This window comes from Triticum aestivum, chromosome 6D, assembly GCF_018294505.1.
Source record: "Triticum aestivum cultivar Chinese Spring chromosome 6D, IWGSC CS RefSeq v2.1, whole genome shotgun sequence".
In the NCBI taxonomy this organism is placed as follows: Eukaryota; Viridiplantae; Streptophyta; class Magnoliopsida; order Poales; family Poaceae; genus Triticum; species Triticum aestivum.
The window spans coordinates 472,672,680-472,688,067 of record NC_057811.1 but is presented as its reverse complement, the minus strand read 5'-3'; the positions used below and the strand labels follow the sequence as shown (position 1 = coordinate 472,688,067).

Genomic DNA, 15,388 nt, shown 5'->3' with positions numbered 1-15,388 from the left:
ATAGAGCAGGGCGTGACCTCTCTCCCTGTCGTGGTTCAGGTTGGGAGCACGGCCAGGGAGTGACGCCCTGTACCGAGGAAGCTGCCGTTCAATGTGGTCGTGAACGACCAGTGCAGCCACCACAAGATCTTCATCATCCGAGGACGAATCGTCCGATGAATAAATGAAGTGGTGGAAGAAAAATTCATCCCACTATCCATATATTTGTGGGCAAAGTGTCAAACACCTTGCAGTCTTGGTGGCAAAGAGGCCGCGATGATCACCTCGATGCAGTAGGGGTGGTTGGCGGCCGACTACTAGCCGCTCTGGAGCACTCGTCGGGAGCTGCCGTGGCCGCCGTGGTCCATAAACGTCGCCGGCGGTCATATCCCCTCTGCCACCGGATACGACGGCGACGGCCAAATCTCCTCCAAGTGACGGCCAAAACTCCTACGAAAGCGCGGGCGTGGTGGCGGCCATGTCGAGACGTGCTCTGGTATGGACGGCCGGGGGGTGAGCAGTGAGGAGGCGGCCGGAGAAAGTGCCGGCGCCGGCGGCGGGGGAGAGCGGGTGGAGGCGTTGGAAGCGAATGGACTGCTAGTGACCCCGATAGGCAGGCCACGGGGGAACAAGGGCGTGCGTCGAGCTCATCCGCGCGATGTCCGTTTCACCCCAAACTCGGCACAAGTTTGGGCTGGGAATGGGTCGAAAACGGACGAAATCCGGACATTTATCTGTTTGGGGCCGCGCGTTGGGTCGCGCTATTCGTCCGTTCTACCTTAAACAGACGCACCGGACAGGATGGGGTCGCCGTTGGAGTTGGCCTAAGAATGGTATCCAAGTGGATCGGCCAGTTCGCTGGCCACGTGGATGATGAGCCGATGACGTGTGCGGCGCGTGGCCACTGGGTCTCCTCTCGCACACTTTTGCCGCCGTGCCCACCACCATCACTCCCCCCTCCCTGCTCCTCCCGGAATCCGGAGCGGATGCGATGTCGCCGCTGGTGCGGCCCGCCGTGCTGCCCGTGTGCGCCGCGAAGAGCGGCGGCGGAGGGGGCAACGGCGACAAGTGGGCGCCGCGGCAGCAGCGGTCGTGGTGGGGGAGGAGCAAGCAGAGCCTGCCGCACCAGCCGGGCGGGAGCGGGGGCCGAGGAGGCGGGGGCGGCGGCGCCCTGGACCAGGTGCTCGGCGTGCTCCGCCGCGACGGCGAGTTCCTCCAGGCCGCGGCCGGCGCCCCGCTCCGCGACGCCCTCTGGCTCCGCTTCCTCGAGAAGAAGCAGCAGCAGCGGAAGCGGCCGAGACCTAAGCCGGCGGAGCAGCAGCAGCAGGAGGCGGCGGCGCCACCACATCCCCAAGCCCCGGCGTTCCCAGCCTACCCTCCAGGTTCCTCGCCGCCGGCGAGAGCGCATGCCAAGTTAAGGTCACATCACATTGCCTTGTTTCTTACGGCATTTCCGCCAAATTTTCGGCAGGGTTGTCTTGCGTGGAGCTGGTGATGGCCGATCTGCAAGCCCTCAAGGTGTACGCCGATTCCTCGAAGCAGGAGTTCGTGCTCCGATTCCTCGGAAGCAAGCAGCAGCCTCAATCCCAGCAGCAATCTACTGAGCTCAAACCAGTTTTCAAGAAACAACCTAAACCCAAAGGTCCCAAACCCAATGGAGAGCACAAAGAGCAGCAGCTGCAGCAGGCGCTTCAGCCCCCGGCCTTCCCTCCTCATCCCCACCCACCAGGTTCCTCAGTGTACACTGCAGGATTATACATCAATTAAGCTTCACTGGTCACACTGTTAAACTATTTTCCCATGAATTTGGTAGGGCTGTCTTGTATGGAGCTGATGATGGCCGACGCCGATGCCCTCAACTTGTATGTCAATTACTTCTTGGCCATTCTCAACACTCCTCTGCCCCAGCATTACGATCCCGATCTGCTCGCACAGTACTTCGTATCACGGCCTCATATCCTTGTATTTCGCACGGTTCAAGTAAGCTACAACTGGCCACCATCTTTGCCTTTACCTAGATTTTTACTTGCTTCGGCTGATCTGTATAATGGTTTGATGCGATGCGCATATCTACCCTGTAGATACTATTCGCATTCCTCGTGGGTGCGGCAAAGGTGCAGATGTTTAAAAAGGCCAGTCTGACCACAGATGCTACCCACAGCAGTAGTGTCAGCAACGAAGGTTTCGATGCTTCACAATACATGGTTGGACAGCTTCTCAAGGATACATTTCTTGACCTTGGACCTACTTTCATTAAAGGTCTGGTATCCATGTTTGATAGTTTTAAGCCATGGTAGTGGTCATCCACTTCGAGTTACTCCTAATACGCTATCATATCTTATGTATGCAGTTGGACAATCCCTCTCAACAAGACCTGATATCTTAGGCTCTGAGATTTCTGAGGTTAGGTAAAACTACTCCAGGATATTACCAAATTTTACATTCATATTGCTTCATCTTCTTAACAAGCATTTGCTTCACACTTTCACAGTTAAGTAGTGCTCATATTCTTTCACTAGAAATTAAACTGGCCTTAGCACCTCAATTTCAGGCACTTGCCGAGTTGCATGAGAGAGTTCCTCCTTTCCCAAGAGAGGATGCAATGAAGATCATTGAGGGAGAATTTGAGCGGCCTGTTTCGCAGGTTTTCAGTTACATTTCTGATGAGCCTGTTGCATCAGCTTCCTTTGGACAGGTAATTTTTTTATCCAAGATCTTTGCCCTCTGCTTCTAATGTGTTAGAGAAAGATTGTTTGGAGTTGCTGATATATTCTTATTTATATTGTTGTACCATCTCCATCAGGTTTATCAGGGGCGTACATTTGATGGTGCTCTTGTGGCCATAAAGGTTCAGCGGCCGAACCTTCTTCCTTCTGTATTGAGGGACATCTATATACTACGCCTTGGGGTCTGTAATTTTTCTACACTTCTCTCAACTTGCTATGTGCAATTTATTATTTGTATTGGCCTGTCAATAGTAGTCACTTTTTCGGAACAAGCTTTATTTTTCTATCCTCCAAATATTTTGCTCTACAGTGATAGTGTAACTTTGGAACCTGGCTGGACACGAGAAGTACCACATAAATAATTTCTTCCTATATCATGTTTAGCTTTCCTGTTCTTTCCGCGTCCTTTAGCTCTTTGTTTTGACTGTACAATTGCAGCATTTTCTATTATTGCAGTCTCATTTTTGTGATGCCTTGTTTATTCAGTTGTTTACTACCTACTATTTGTTGCAGCTTTCTTTTGTGAGGAAAGTTGCAAAGCGAAGAAGTAACATTTCCCTCTATGCTGATGAGTTGGGTAAAGGATTTGTTGATGAGTTGGACTACAATATTGAAGCTGATAATGCTACTAAATTCCTGGTGCTTCTTTGGTCTTGTCCCCCACCCATGCTTTGCTAATGTATGTCTTCTCTAGGTTTAGTTTTAGCTAATGATTTCCACTCCTCTTGCAGGACACTCACTCCAAATATTCATTTGTCATGGTTCCGAAGGTTCTCAAACAACTTACTAGGAAGAGGGTTTTGACTATGGAGTGGGTGGCTGGTGAAAACCCCAGGGAATTGCTTTCTCTGGCTAAAGGAATTTCTGGTAGCATTGCTCAGTTGTCAGAGAAGCAGAAGTTGGATGCAAAAGCCCGCCTTCTTGACCTGGTATTTAGTACTAGTAGTAGTTTGTTCAGAAAAATTCCTTAGTTATTTGTCCGATTTGACATAAGACGAGCGCCATAAATAAGTTCGTTACCAACCAAGCAGAGTAGTTCTTGGTAGCAAATATTTGGAAATGATGTTATGTTCATTCATAACTTAGTGAGTGCTTCTTTATCAATTAAAGGTTGCAATTCAGGACTCAGGTAGTTTTTTACCAACTTGTGCTTGTCTGAGAATAACGCAAATTAAAAATAGATATCTTGAAACCTGAAGGATATTCTGTAGTATATATATGGTTTACCAACAATTTGCACATTTCATGATCCGGTTTGAGCTTACTGGTCATGATTTTAACATTTTGTTATTTACTTCGATAACAAGGTCAATAAAGGTGTCGAGGCATCATTAGTGCAGCTCCTTGAAACTGGCTTGCTGCATGCTGATCCTCATCCTGGGAATTTGCGTTATACACCTGATGGTCGTGTTGGGTAAGTCCAGTTTATTTCTGATGCATGCTACAAAGTAAATGACCTGCTACAGTAATGAGTAGACCAATATTCCCCCTCTTTTGCTAAAAAAAATGAGTAGACCAATATATTCATATGGCACAAACTTTTTTTGCGAAAAGGAGGTTGTACCCCCTGCCTCTGCATCGATTGATGCACACAGCCATTTTATTGTGTAGTTTATCACATATGGTACAAACTATAAAGGCTCACAGTTTAGTTCGCTCTGTGCAATTATATTTCAAATGTTTTCCCGGTGAATTATTCGTTGAGCTGTGGTAACATCTTCTTAAACATGTTAGGTTTCTGGATTTTGGTTTGCTTTGCGAGATGGAGAAGAAACATAGCCGAGCTATGCTTTCGAGCATTGTGCACATAGTAAATGGAGATTGGGCTTCCCTTGTTTACGATCTGATTGAAATGGATGTTGTTCCACCAAGAACTAATCTACGGCGAGTGACCATGGTAATATGTTTGAGAAGAATATGTTTTTTGTGTACCAGTGGGCTCAACTAATTTTAAGCTACTACCCTTGGATCATTGTGTACTTTTATATGTATACGATTTCCCACCAAAATATTTGTCAGATTCGTTGTCCACACAATTATCTACTTGCCTCTGCCATTACCCACTTGGATAAAGAGAAGGGGTTATGAACTCATAATACATTTACATGCTGTGATTTACTGCCCGTTAGATTATTTTCTTTATTTATAATTATTTCTTACAATATTGTCTTTGCCGTTTAGGACTTAGAGGATACATTGGGCGAGGTAACCTATGAAGGTGGAATTCCAGACATCAAGTTTAGCAGGGTGAGTAGCCTTTTCTCTCTGTAGATTCAGTTCCTTATACAGTTGGTCTGATATCTCCATTTCTGTATTATATCTTAAACCAAGTACTTTGCTTAATGACATTCATTTCACATTGTTGCTGTGGTTCTTGAACCGATGCAAACATCTTTTAGGTACTTGGAAAAATTTGGTCCATAGCACTTAAATATCACTTTCATATGCCACCATATTTTACGCTGGTCCTGCGGTCAATTGCCTCTTTGGAAGGTTAGCTTGTTCATCGGTTGTTAAGATAATGAACTGGTTCGATAAATACATGTATAAATGAGTTGTTTACTCCGGATTAGTTTGTTTTGATTGCAATTTGTTTCTTCATAGGTTGTTTATACCCTTCTTTTGTAATTGATAGGACTTGCCATAGCACAAGACGGAACTTTTAAAACATTTCAGGCAGCATATCCATATGTTGTTAGGAAGCTTCTGTCTGATAATTCACTTGATACTAGGAAGGTCCTGCATCAGGTACTTCTTTTTAATTATCTCAGTTAATTTCCAGAATGGCATGCGTGATTAAGTTTATCTAATTGATTGCTTCACTGTTCTGATGTCTTAGCTAAGGTTAGTCTTTGAAACACATATTATCATCCGGTTCCTCTTTTATAACATGACTAGTTGCCAGCTAACAGGCACCACCCAGCAATATACTTTCATATTTGTGATCTTTTCCCTTTTTTCTATTCTAAAAAGATTCACAGAAAATCTTTACCTCAACTACTTTCGACTAGCAACATGACCCACATTTAAGCAGCGGCATTTGCTAGGGCCGAGGCTTATTATCTCCAGCCCTGGGCTCCCTAGTTCCTCTTAAATCCGCTAGCAATATGTAAGACTAGTCCAGTTTCAATGTTCCACGGCGCACACTTCTTCGTAACAAAAAGCATCTGCCATATTACTGACACCAGTCAATATGCGACGCAGGTGATTTTCAACAGGAGGAAAGAGTTCCAGTGGCAAAAGATTGCAGTGTTTCTAAAGCTAGCATCAGCAAGGTAGATTTCCAGTTCTGGATTTTATTTCTCAAAAAACCAAGGAAACATAATTGCTTTTCTGAATGGTCTGAAGCCTACTATTAGGATGCTTAGTTTTCGGCACTTTAAAATCATACAGATAGTATGCTTTCCTCAAGATGCGACGTGCCTGCTAACATTCTCCACATATGTGCAGGGGTAACTTCAGGCAAAACACTGGCGCCCTGCCCGAGAGAAAGGGCCTGGATGTCTCAAACCTTGCAGAGATCAGTGACGCATCTTCCCTCGACCGCGCCACACCAGAAAGGGCGATGCACACTGCAAACCTTTGCCTGAGGCTCTTATTATCAAGGGATAGCATTGTGATAAGGAGGCTTATAATGACAGCAGTACGTAACGTAACGACCCTTTGCTATTTTCGGACACTTCTTAGCCTGAATCAGCTGGCTCTCCTGACTGTTCTTTCCTGAACTAAACTGAACTGCATCTTGAGCTCACTCTGTGTTTGGTTGTGCAGAACCACAAGTCTCTTGCCCGGGACCTGATCTCCAAAGACGCGGCGATTTTCCGGGCCCTCCTGAGCCGGGCTCTCGCCGACGTCGTCTGCCAGTGGATGGTCAAGGTGACTGCACTTAAACAACTCAGGGACAGGGGTGACGACCCGGGACTGTCCAAAGAAGCACCGATTTCACCGGTGGTGTCATCGCTACAGGAGGTCGTGAGGGACCGAAGGCTGAAGGTCATATTCTCGAAGTTTGTCAAGGATCTAAGGGAGGAGCCAATGCTGATGGTCAGGGTGGGCTGGAGCGCGCTCGTCGTCTCGGCCGTGTCCGCCGCCATCGGCGCACACCGCTTTGCCGTCCTCCTGTCCGAGGAATACCTGCCGGTGCCGACGTCGCGGAGGCCCGCGCTAGCTCAGATCTAGGGTTTAGGCGAGCAGCAACCAGGCTAGGTACACGAAAAAAGAACAGTACCACTAGCTTGCAAATGTATCAGAGTGACACGGTGTACATAGATGATATATCAGTACCAAACATACTTGTGTTTTGTAGCCAGTTTCTTCATGAAGATCTGGATTCTGGGATAGTATGAACATTGCTAGTGCTATGTATGTTAAGGGTTGAAGGCCGGGACTTCAGTTTTGGACCCCCTCACAGCTCTGTGGAGGAGCCTGGGCAGGATGCTCCTGTACCTGTCCTCCTCCCTCTTCTCCAGCAGGTAGGCGATGATTTCTTCCACCTCCGATTTAACATCGAAGTAGAGCTCGGTCGCGGCCCGCCGGTCGGTGAGCACGTCCTGCCGCCCCCTCGTCGGGATCGGCTTCCCGAACCGGTAGTAGAACCGGCCGGGGATCTTTGGGACTGCGCCGGGGAAGATCACCTCCTGAGTGTCCCTGCAGCAGAAACCAACCAACCTTAGCCTCAGTTCATGGAGAGAAGAGAACGAATGTTCCTGGCTGGTTATAAACCTTAGCTTCAGATGGTTGCTGTAGCCCCGCAGCAGCTTCCTGCCGAAGGGTACGCTCCTGATATCGTCGAATGTCCAGAGCAGCTGCAGTTTCAGAATGTATAACCATATGTAAGATGCCTCTGCCAACTAAGGGACGCGTTGGCAGCCATGAGATGCAATGCATGCGGTTGCATTCTGGATCTCTTAACAGTTTCTCGAAATGTTGATCAGATTCATGAATACTCCCTCTAGAAAGAAATATAAAACCTTTTAGGTCACTAAAGTAGTGATCTAAACGGTCTTATATTTTTTTACAGAGGGAGTAATGTTTACTTGCAAATTAAGCAAGAGAGGGAGTCGAAAGAAACTGGCAATGTCTTACGTTCACGAGGTCATCCTCTCCAACGACTCCAAATGGCACAATTGTGGCGTCGAACTGCGCCGCCATCCTGACGAACTCGGCCTGGTCAGGCCAAAAAAGCCTGTGCTCTTCGCCCTACAATCCATCCACAAGCTCAAATGCATGCAAGTTCACAATAATAACATTTATTCAATCACTTGCCAGAAGTTCGGAGTATAAAACCATTTACAGTGCAAAATGCTAGACATGTGTTTTTAAAGATAAACCAGTGTTTGCTTAAGCAGCCGCGCTTATTTGTACATACAATACAGGTGCCTAATTAAGCACTTGCGTGCTACCGATAAGCAGCAATGCAAGTAAAAAAAATTCTAAACATTTCTTTGAGCACCTTACAAACATCTCCAAGAGACTCCCTTTTCCTTAATAAAATTATGGTATTTGGGGAGATTGGCCCAAAAAAGGTGCTCCAATAGACTCCCCCCCCCCCCCCCCCCCCTCCCCCCAAAGAAAAATATAATATTGGGATGTCCCAATAATCGACCCCAACAACCCCAGTATCTAGGGAAATTTGGCATCTCCCAATAAGTGTCACATCAGCGCATCAACACCGGAGAGAGTGAGAGAGAATCACATTGACCGTGGGGCCTATATGTCAGATTGAGTATTGAGAAATATAGATTATTGGGGATCTGAGAATGCACCACACTTGCAAACCCCGATAAAATTATAGGGAGGGCCTCAATGGCCATTTATTGGGGGAGATTTTTCGGGAACCTCTTGGAGATGCTCTTATGGGCGGCCTGGATCCAATCAAGCCACTAACAAATTGGGTGTGGCTAGAACTTAGTCCATTGGGACTTAGCCAAGTCTCAGACGAGTGAGATCAGCGTAGCTGTGGTGCTACGAGGGGCACAGCTGGATGCTACAACCGGTGGGTCAAAATGCTGCGAACAGCGACGGCAGATGTTGCGAGACATGCTACAAGCAACGACAACAGACGCTGCAAGTGGTAATGGCGGATGCTGCGATTGGTGGGACGACGTGCTGTGAGCGACTGGGTGGACATCATGAGACCTCATGTTGCAACCGGCAATGATGGATGCTGCGACGGGGCAGGCATCGTGAGACCTCATGTCGCAACCGGCAATGATGGGTGCTGCGACCGGTGGGACGACATTTACTCTCCTTTTTTTGCGGGGAATCATGTACTCTACCTTGCAGTGGAGCGCCTCCCTATAGCCACCAGGGTAGAGCAGCACGAACTCGCCGGCGGCCAGCAGCTCGTACATGCACCTGTAGGTCATGGGCACGCCGCCCCACAGGTTGAGGAAGTCGAAGAGGTCGTGCCCCTGCGACCGCGTCCTCGCCTTCCTCGGGAACAGCAGCGGGTGGGCGACGCCGCGGACGACCACCTTCCTCCGCCGCATCAGCTCCGCGCCGAGCGGGATGATCTCCGTGCCCATCAGCATGTGGTTGCCCACCAGCAGCACCGGCCCCTCCTCCGGCAGCCCCGCCAGGCCCCGGACCACCGCGCCGTCCTCCATCGTCGAGTACATCGCCGGGCACGTCTTGAGCATCGTGCCCCTGTTATTATTATTTACAGTGTGTAAGTGGTAGTAGTACATTCATGATTAATTATTCGGCACGTATGAATGAAGGATGTAAGAATTTGCTGCTGGGTGTGGTGATCTTGGTCACCACCTGCTGATCTTGTCGGCCTCCTTCATGTCGGTTGCCGACGGCGGTATGTAGTCGTGAACCCGGTGGTAGCGCCTCGAGTGGCGGTAGAGGGAAGAGCACTTGATGATGGATGAGACATGGACACCATGCTCCTGAAATTTTCATCAGCATTGTCCTTTGACATGTTCCTTTCAGTGCATAAGATATACTGCAATCTGATCAAATCTGCTTAAAAAGAACTCACCAGCAGCAAGCTGTGGCCATGCTTCTCAAAGAAGAAGACTCTGCATTTGGGTAACTTCTTCTGTAGCCTGTTAGCTTCAGATTTGCTCGGAAGTAACCTATCGGCGCAGCTGAGTGCAAGCATACAAAAGATCTCCAGTCATGATGCCGTAAATCAATTGGTCGAAATCTGACAAAAAATACGCATTCAAACCAGAAATACTGCTAAATCATGCAGTAGTAGAATTTATCATGTGACAAAAATCTGCAGCTAAGGATGAAACTGGAAGTAGAGCACCGAGTGCCTAATAAGGCCACAAACCTGGTTAGCAGTAGCACCTCGGCTGTAACTGATTGTATATGGCTATTAGCGTATGATGCAGCCTGTTTGATCAGTTTAATCTTCCATTTTAGTGTGTCTTTTGGTAGTTTGTCCAGCATTTTCTGCAATTAAAGGCACACATATATTCCTTCAAAAATGAATAAATTTGAAGGCACATATTTTGTGCGCACATTAATCTTACAGACCAAAAGAAACACGAGAAAAGAAGATAGCAGGAAACTGAATATATTTCTAGACCATTTTCTCCCTTAAATTTGATTTTTTTTCCCGAAAGGTAGAATAACCTTTGGCCTCTACATCAGTTGATGCACCCAACTATCTACTGACATATTTTATTCCTTAATGTGTATTGCCTGGATAAAATTAGATACATAGAAACAAGATGCAGAGAAGTCGATGGTACACACCGAATGCTTCAGGGAAGATGACATGTTACTTGTCAATCTGCTGAGTGCTTCAAAAGGATGCCTCCCACTTTTCATCATACTCAGTGCCATGTTCACCTCATTGTCTGGTCTCAATGAGCAGGAAGAATAGAAGAAGCAAGTGCAAAAAACTTAGAGAACAAATGTAAACTTATGGCATAGTGGTATATATCAGGCAAGTTCCAGTCCAATAAATGCATCAATGTTTTTGCTTAATTTCTAGCCTATTCCTACACTTGTTCCTTTTTCAAATTTTCTATGTTGGACCCGACAAGGTACTTACGGATGTTGTAATTCAGTAGAGCTGCAGCTGCAATACAGGCGCGGTCCGACAACGGGCTGAAAACCGACAGAAGTGTTTTTATGCGTGATCTCTCAAATGATGTAGCTTCCCCAGAAGAAAAGAGAGACGAAACAAAAAAATATATGTATATCAGAAATTTTTCATAAATAGGCAGGTTCACTGGCACACCATCAGAATTTCTTGCATACCTGGATTAACTAGTACCAGTACCAAATCAGTGCCAGGATTGCGAGCGGCGACTGCAAGAGCTATGCATCCTCCAAATGAATTCCCCAATATGTAGATGGGCTTAGTAGGAGAAGCGGAATGCTCTGCTCTCACAACATCTTCTACCATTGTGACAAGTTCTGAAAAATAAAAGGAGCTAAAACCATACAGTTAATCTTTAGAACTTAATAACCGGACATACGGCGTTAGCTCTGCTTAACGCGTTTTGGGGATCTTTTGTTTTTGCCACATGTCAACCTGAGGGCATGTCTCTAAAAAAATGACTTTGTGTGCTGTGTGCATCTTCATGATACAGACATCGAGAGAAATGAAATATTCCATTTCCAACAAAAAGGACGTCTTTCACTCTGAATCTTAAAATAAGCTCAGAATTTCACTTGAGATGGAAAATGCTCGGGAGAGAAACTAACAAATTAAATACGCAGATATCCCATACCTTCGAACGGCGTGCGGTCGCGAAGAGGAATGTGCATGCATCTAAGTTCAAATATCCTGCAAATGAAGGAACAAATGCATAATGTATCCGAAGTAGTATCACGATCACACTACTCCGGGTTTGCCATATATTTTTCCAAGTAAACTGATCGTGGCATCTCACGTTCCAAGAGCCTTGTGGTGCATGCAGAGCCCCATCCCCATTCCATCTATCCCTGCAAAGATTAATATGTATGCATGTGAGTATGTATGTAACCCCAAATCAACACCTGAAATTAGCATTCCGTCGAAGGCACAACATTTCGGCACATGAATACTCGTTCACCTGGCAAATACAGCATGACCGGGGCATCCTCGACCGCCGGTTCGCCGGCGTCGACGGGGCAAAGCCAGCGGGGCGGCCCGCCGTCGTGCTCCACCAGCTCCCCGATCGCCCGATAGTAGTGGCCCAGGTCCTTGACCGTCCCGTACCCATCATCGTACAGCGGCTCAAGACCCCTGTAGCTGGCCTGCACCCTCCCGGCGGCGTGTGCGTGCCTGAACCGGCGGCTGGACGAGCCACGCGACCGCTGCGGCCGCCCTGCTTGTCGCCAGAGGGCGCGGACCTGCGGGTGTGCCAGGGAGAGAGAAAGAGTCGCCATTGCCGCTAAGCTTTCTTTTGAACATCCCGGCCATGGTTTCAAGAGAGACCTCCTACTTAAGCATGAGCCATGCGTGCCGCTCATGCATCCGATGCGCAACGGACATAACTGAATCTTATCGAGGCCCGGAGAGCGTGAGTGCAGCCATGGCGTCGTTCCGAGAGGGCGCCGAGCCACACGCCAGACATTGGTCATGGTTTCCCCCTCTGCTCTGCGCTGAAACGGCTGTCGGCGGTGGCCGGTGGAGTCTGAAGCGTGGTGGACTTTGCCGATTTTTTTTTTTAAATACTAGTACTTTTTTTTAGACAAGGAGGATGACCCCCGGCCTCTGCATCTGGAATATGCATGCGGCCATTTTATTGATTATTCACAAAGACCTTACAAAGAAATACATCAATAGGTCTGAAGCCACCATCTTCGCAACAACTGTCGCTACTCCTATCTAACTGATGAAGGGGGTGCCGAGAGTTTGGGGCAAATACCAAACAGACCTCGCACCAATGCCTAACATCTAAAACTTGAGGCCCCAACTAAGCCACCTGCTCTGGGGCACTCACCAGTTCGGCGCCCTCTCAGAGGCTGCCACCGCCATCTTCAGAGCATGTACCGACGCATCAATTGTCAGGCCTGAAGTCGACGCCACCACGACATCAGACAGCGCCACCTTCATACGCGTGTCCATCATCACACATCCGTTGCCGAGACCCTGCCGCGCCACGCCGCCGAGACTCCACATCGCCGATGCGAACAAGAAACGCCGCTCCACCAGTAAAACAGTAAAACCGTCCACTGGTCCCTCGACCCAATGCACACCTCCAAGAATGACGCCCCCAAGGAGGGAACGACACGAGAGCGCCGCCATCATCCGATCAATTGATCAAGGGTTTCCCCCGGAGGTATCGGGAGGAGCTGGGAGCTTCACCTTGATGATGCGTTCAAGAAGGAACGATGCAAGGGTGTCGCCATCACCGGCTCCGGCCACCGGTCGAAGACTAAGTTTTCACCCGGATCTGTCCCAAGTAATCCAGCCGACAACTTGTGCACCATCTTGACCGCCTTCAAAGCCCCAGATCTAGCTGCTTAGATCCGGCGACCATCCGCAATAGCACTGCCACCGTGGGAGCCCTTGGCACACCGACCACTGCCTGTGGGTGCCACCACTGGAGCCTGGGAGGAGGGCTGCCACCCCACCTCTCCAAACCGTGAGGGCCGTCTAGAGGGATCCTGCGCGCTCGTCACCGTCTATGATCCGAACCAATCCGGAGACCAAGCCACCAGATCGCCGGTGCAGATTCGCCTTGGACAGGGACAGCCCCATGCTATGCCGCCGCGAGCAGCCCGAGCTTCACCTGCCGCCGCCCCAGGATCCAGGTCGAACGTCGCCGCCGCCACCGGCCACGTTCCGCCGCCTCCAGATCGACGAGCCACCGGCCACCGCAACCATGGCCGCCGTGACCACGCGGACGCACCCAGCGGCCCGCACCACCCGGACTCCCACGTTGCCTGCAGCTCCGCCGCCTCCGCCCGCCACCACGCCGCCGCGACCCAGATCTGGGAGAGGCACCCCAGCGCCGATGGGTGACCTGCCTCACCCGATCTGGACACGGGAGGGAAGTGGTCCTCCGCCGCCGTCGTCGGCCGGCCGGGGCTTCGCCCGGCGGCTTCCTCCGGCAGCGACGGAGGGGAGGACGCGGGGGAGATAGCCCGGCGGCGCGGATGGGATCTCCGAGAGCTCCTATTGGACGCTCTTTGTGTCAAATTGGTGGCCAGACGCACAGGGGCAGCTCGACTGGGCCGGCCCATGAAGCTTCACCGCGGGACGAAAAAATGGCAAAAAGAAAAGTCAGGCGCGACGAGGATTCGAACTTGCGACCAAGTGCTTGCGACTGCGCACACGTCGCCAACACAGTAGACTAGCACAGGTGTTAAAGAACTAAACCTGACTTGTGCACTGTAGCGAACAGGAACCAATTACTGCAGTGAACCCAAAATTACTTGTTGTATTGATTTGTTTTCAAGTATAGTTTCTTTGAATGTGTCTCTTTAAAAATGTGCGCACATTTTTTGAATTCATGGAAAAATAGAGACAAGAACATTTTTCGAATATGTGAACAAAAAAATTGAAAAGTCAGAAATTGTTTTTGTGATAACGTGAACAATTTTTTGAATTTGTGAAAGAATTATGAAATTCCGAACAAATTTGAAACAGTGTGAACAAATTATGAAATTCCAAAGAAATTGTAACCGCGAACATTTTTTGAATTTGTGAACAAATTATGAAATTCCAAACAAATTTGAAACCGTGAATTTTTTTGAATTTGTGAACAAAAATTTGAAAAATGGAACATTTCGTGATATTCTGAATAAAAATTCAAACAGCGAACATTTTTTGAATTGGTGAACAAAAAAATTAAAAATGGAAAATTTCGTGAAAGTATGAACAAAAGTTTATGACCACAAACATTTTTTAAAATACTTGAACATTTTTAAAATTTCTATCCAAATTTTGAAAACGTGAACATTTTTTGAAAAACACGAACAATTTTCGAAAATTGGGAACAAATGTGAAATTCCAAAACTATTTTGAAAATTTGAACAAATTTGAAAACGCGAACATTTTTTGAGAATCACGAGCAAATTTTGAAAAATGGGAACAAATGTGAAATTCCAAAACTTTTTGAAAATTTGAACAAATTTGAAAACGCGAACATTTTCTGAAAATCACGAGCAAATTTTGAAACACCGAACTCATTTTGAAACACAAACAAATTTTGTACATTTTTTGAAAAGAATGGAATGTTATTTGAAACCTGAAAAAAATCATTTTTTTTATAAAAAGCCTAATAAAGTATTGAATATATAGAACTTTTTTGAAATTGCGATATTTCTAAAACAAAAATAAAAGAAAGAAAGAAACAGGAAAACGAAAAAAGAAAAAAAGTGAAAGAAGGGAACATATAATAGGAGATATCCTTGCACTTATAGGTCGAGTGGCTAGACTCGCATCTCCCGAAGTGGGAGGTTTGAGGTTCGAGTTCTCCCTCTCTTCATTTTTTTAGCAATTTTCACTGTACGATGCATCCGACATGGGCCGGCCCACGAACGGTCGATGGGTGTGCGGCAGGTCGACATTTTGCCGCAAAATGCGGCGAATAGGGAATTCCGGGATCTCCGCTCGAGTCACCCTAGCAGGGGGCGACGCGCAGGGCTCGAAATGGTCGGGCCCAGTGGGCTTAGATTCCGAACGGGCTGGGCTGGGGCGCGCAGCTGGGTGGGCCGTGAAGAGGCCCTTGCGAGTAAACAGGAGCTTGCCGGAAGCGGGGTGCGGGGTGTGGGGTGTG

At 47.9% G+C, this 15,388-nt stretch overlaps 2 protein-coding genes across 4 annotated transcripts; one reads left to right on the top strand and one right to left on the bottom strand.

Moving 5' to 3' along the window:
- The first annotated feature begins 477 nt into the window (after positions 1-477).
- LOC123142739 (uncharacterized) lies at positions 478-7,084 on the top strand. The gene is made up of 18 exons (XM_044561509.1): positions 478-592; positions 858-1,361; positions 1,451-1,708; positions 1,793-1,959; positions 2,061-2,238; positions 2,330-2,382; positions 2,531-2,674; positions 2,783-2,887; positions 3,219-3,344; positions 3,437-3,634; positions 4,013-4,119; positions 4,440-4,602; positions 4,887-4,952; positions 5,105-5,198; positions 5,341-5,453; positions 5,910-5,980; positions 6,156-6,348; positions 6,477-7,084. The coding sequence occupies exons 1-18, from the start codon at positions 478-480 to the stop codon at positions 6,882-6,884; spliced, it is 3,063 nt and encodes a 1,020-aa protein (XP_044417444.1). The 3' UTR covers positions 6,885-7,084.
- Positions 6,913-12,096, bottom strand: LOC123146025 (acyltransferase-like protein At1g54570, chloroplastic). Of its 3 annotated transcripts, none has more exons than XM_044565594.1 (13): positions 11,732-12,096; positions 11,570-11,621; positions 11,408-11,463; positions 10,932-11,107; positions 10,723-10,827; positions 10,422-10,525; positions 9,994-10,115; positions 9,694-9,802; positions 9,471-9,601; positions 8,984-9,353; positions 7,791-7,904; positions 7,428-7,510; positions 6,913-7,352 (listed from the first exon to the last, which is right to left on the bottom strand). In XM_044565594.1, the coding sequence occupies exons 3-13, from the start codon at positions 11,446-11,448 to the stop codon at positions 7,073-7,075; spliced, it is 1,635 nt and encodes a 544-aa protein (XP_044421529.1). In that variant the 5' UTR covers positions 11,449-11,463; positions 11,570-11,621; positions 11,732-12,096; the 3' UTR covers positions 6,913-7,072. The 3 variants fall into 3 exon arrangements, with proteins under 3 accessions (XP_044421529.1, XP_044421528.1, XP_044421527.1); XM_044565593.1 differs by having other exon boundaries at positions 10,932-11,090; XM_044565592.1 differs by having other exon boundaries at positions 6,913-7,510; positions 10,932-11,090.
- Positions 12,097-15,388: the final 3,292 nt, after the last annotated feature.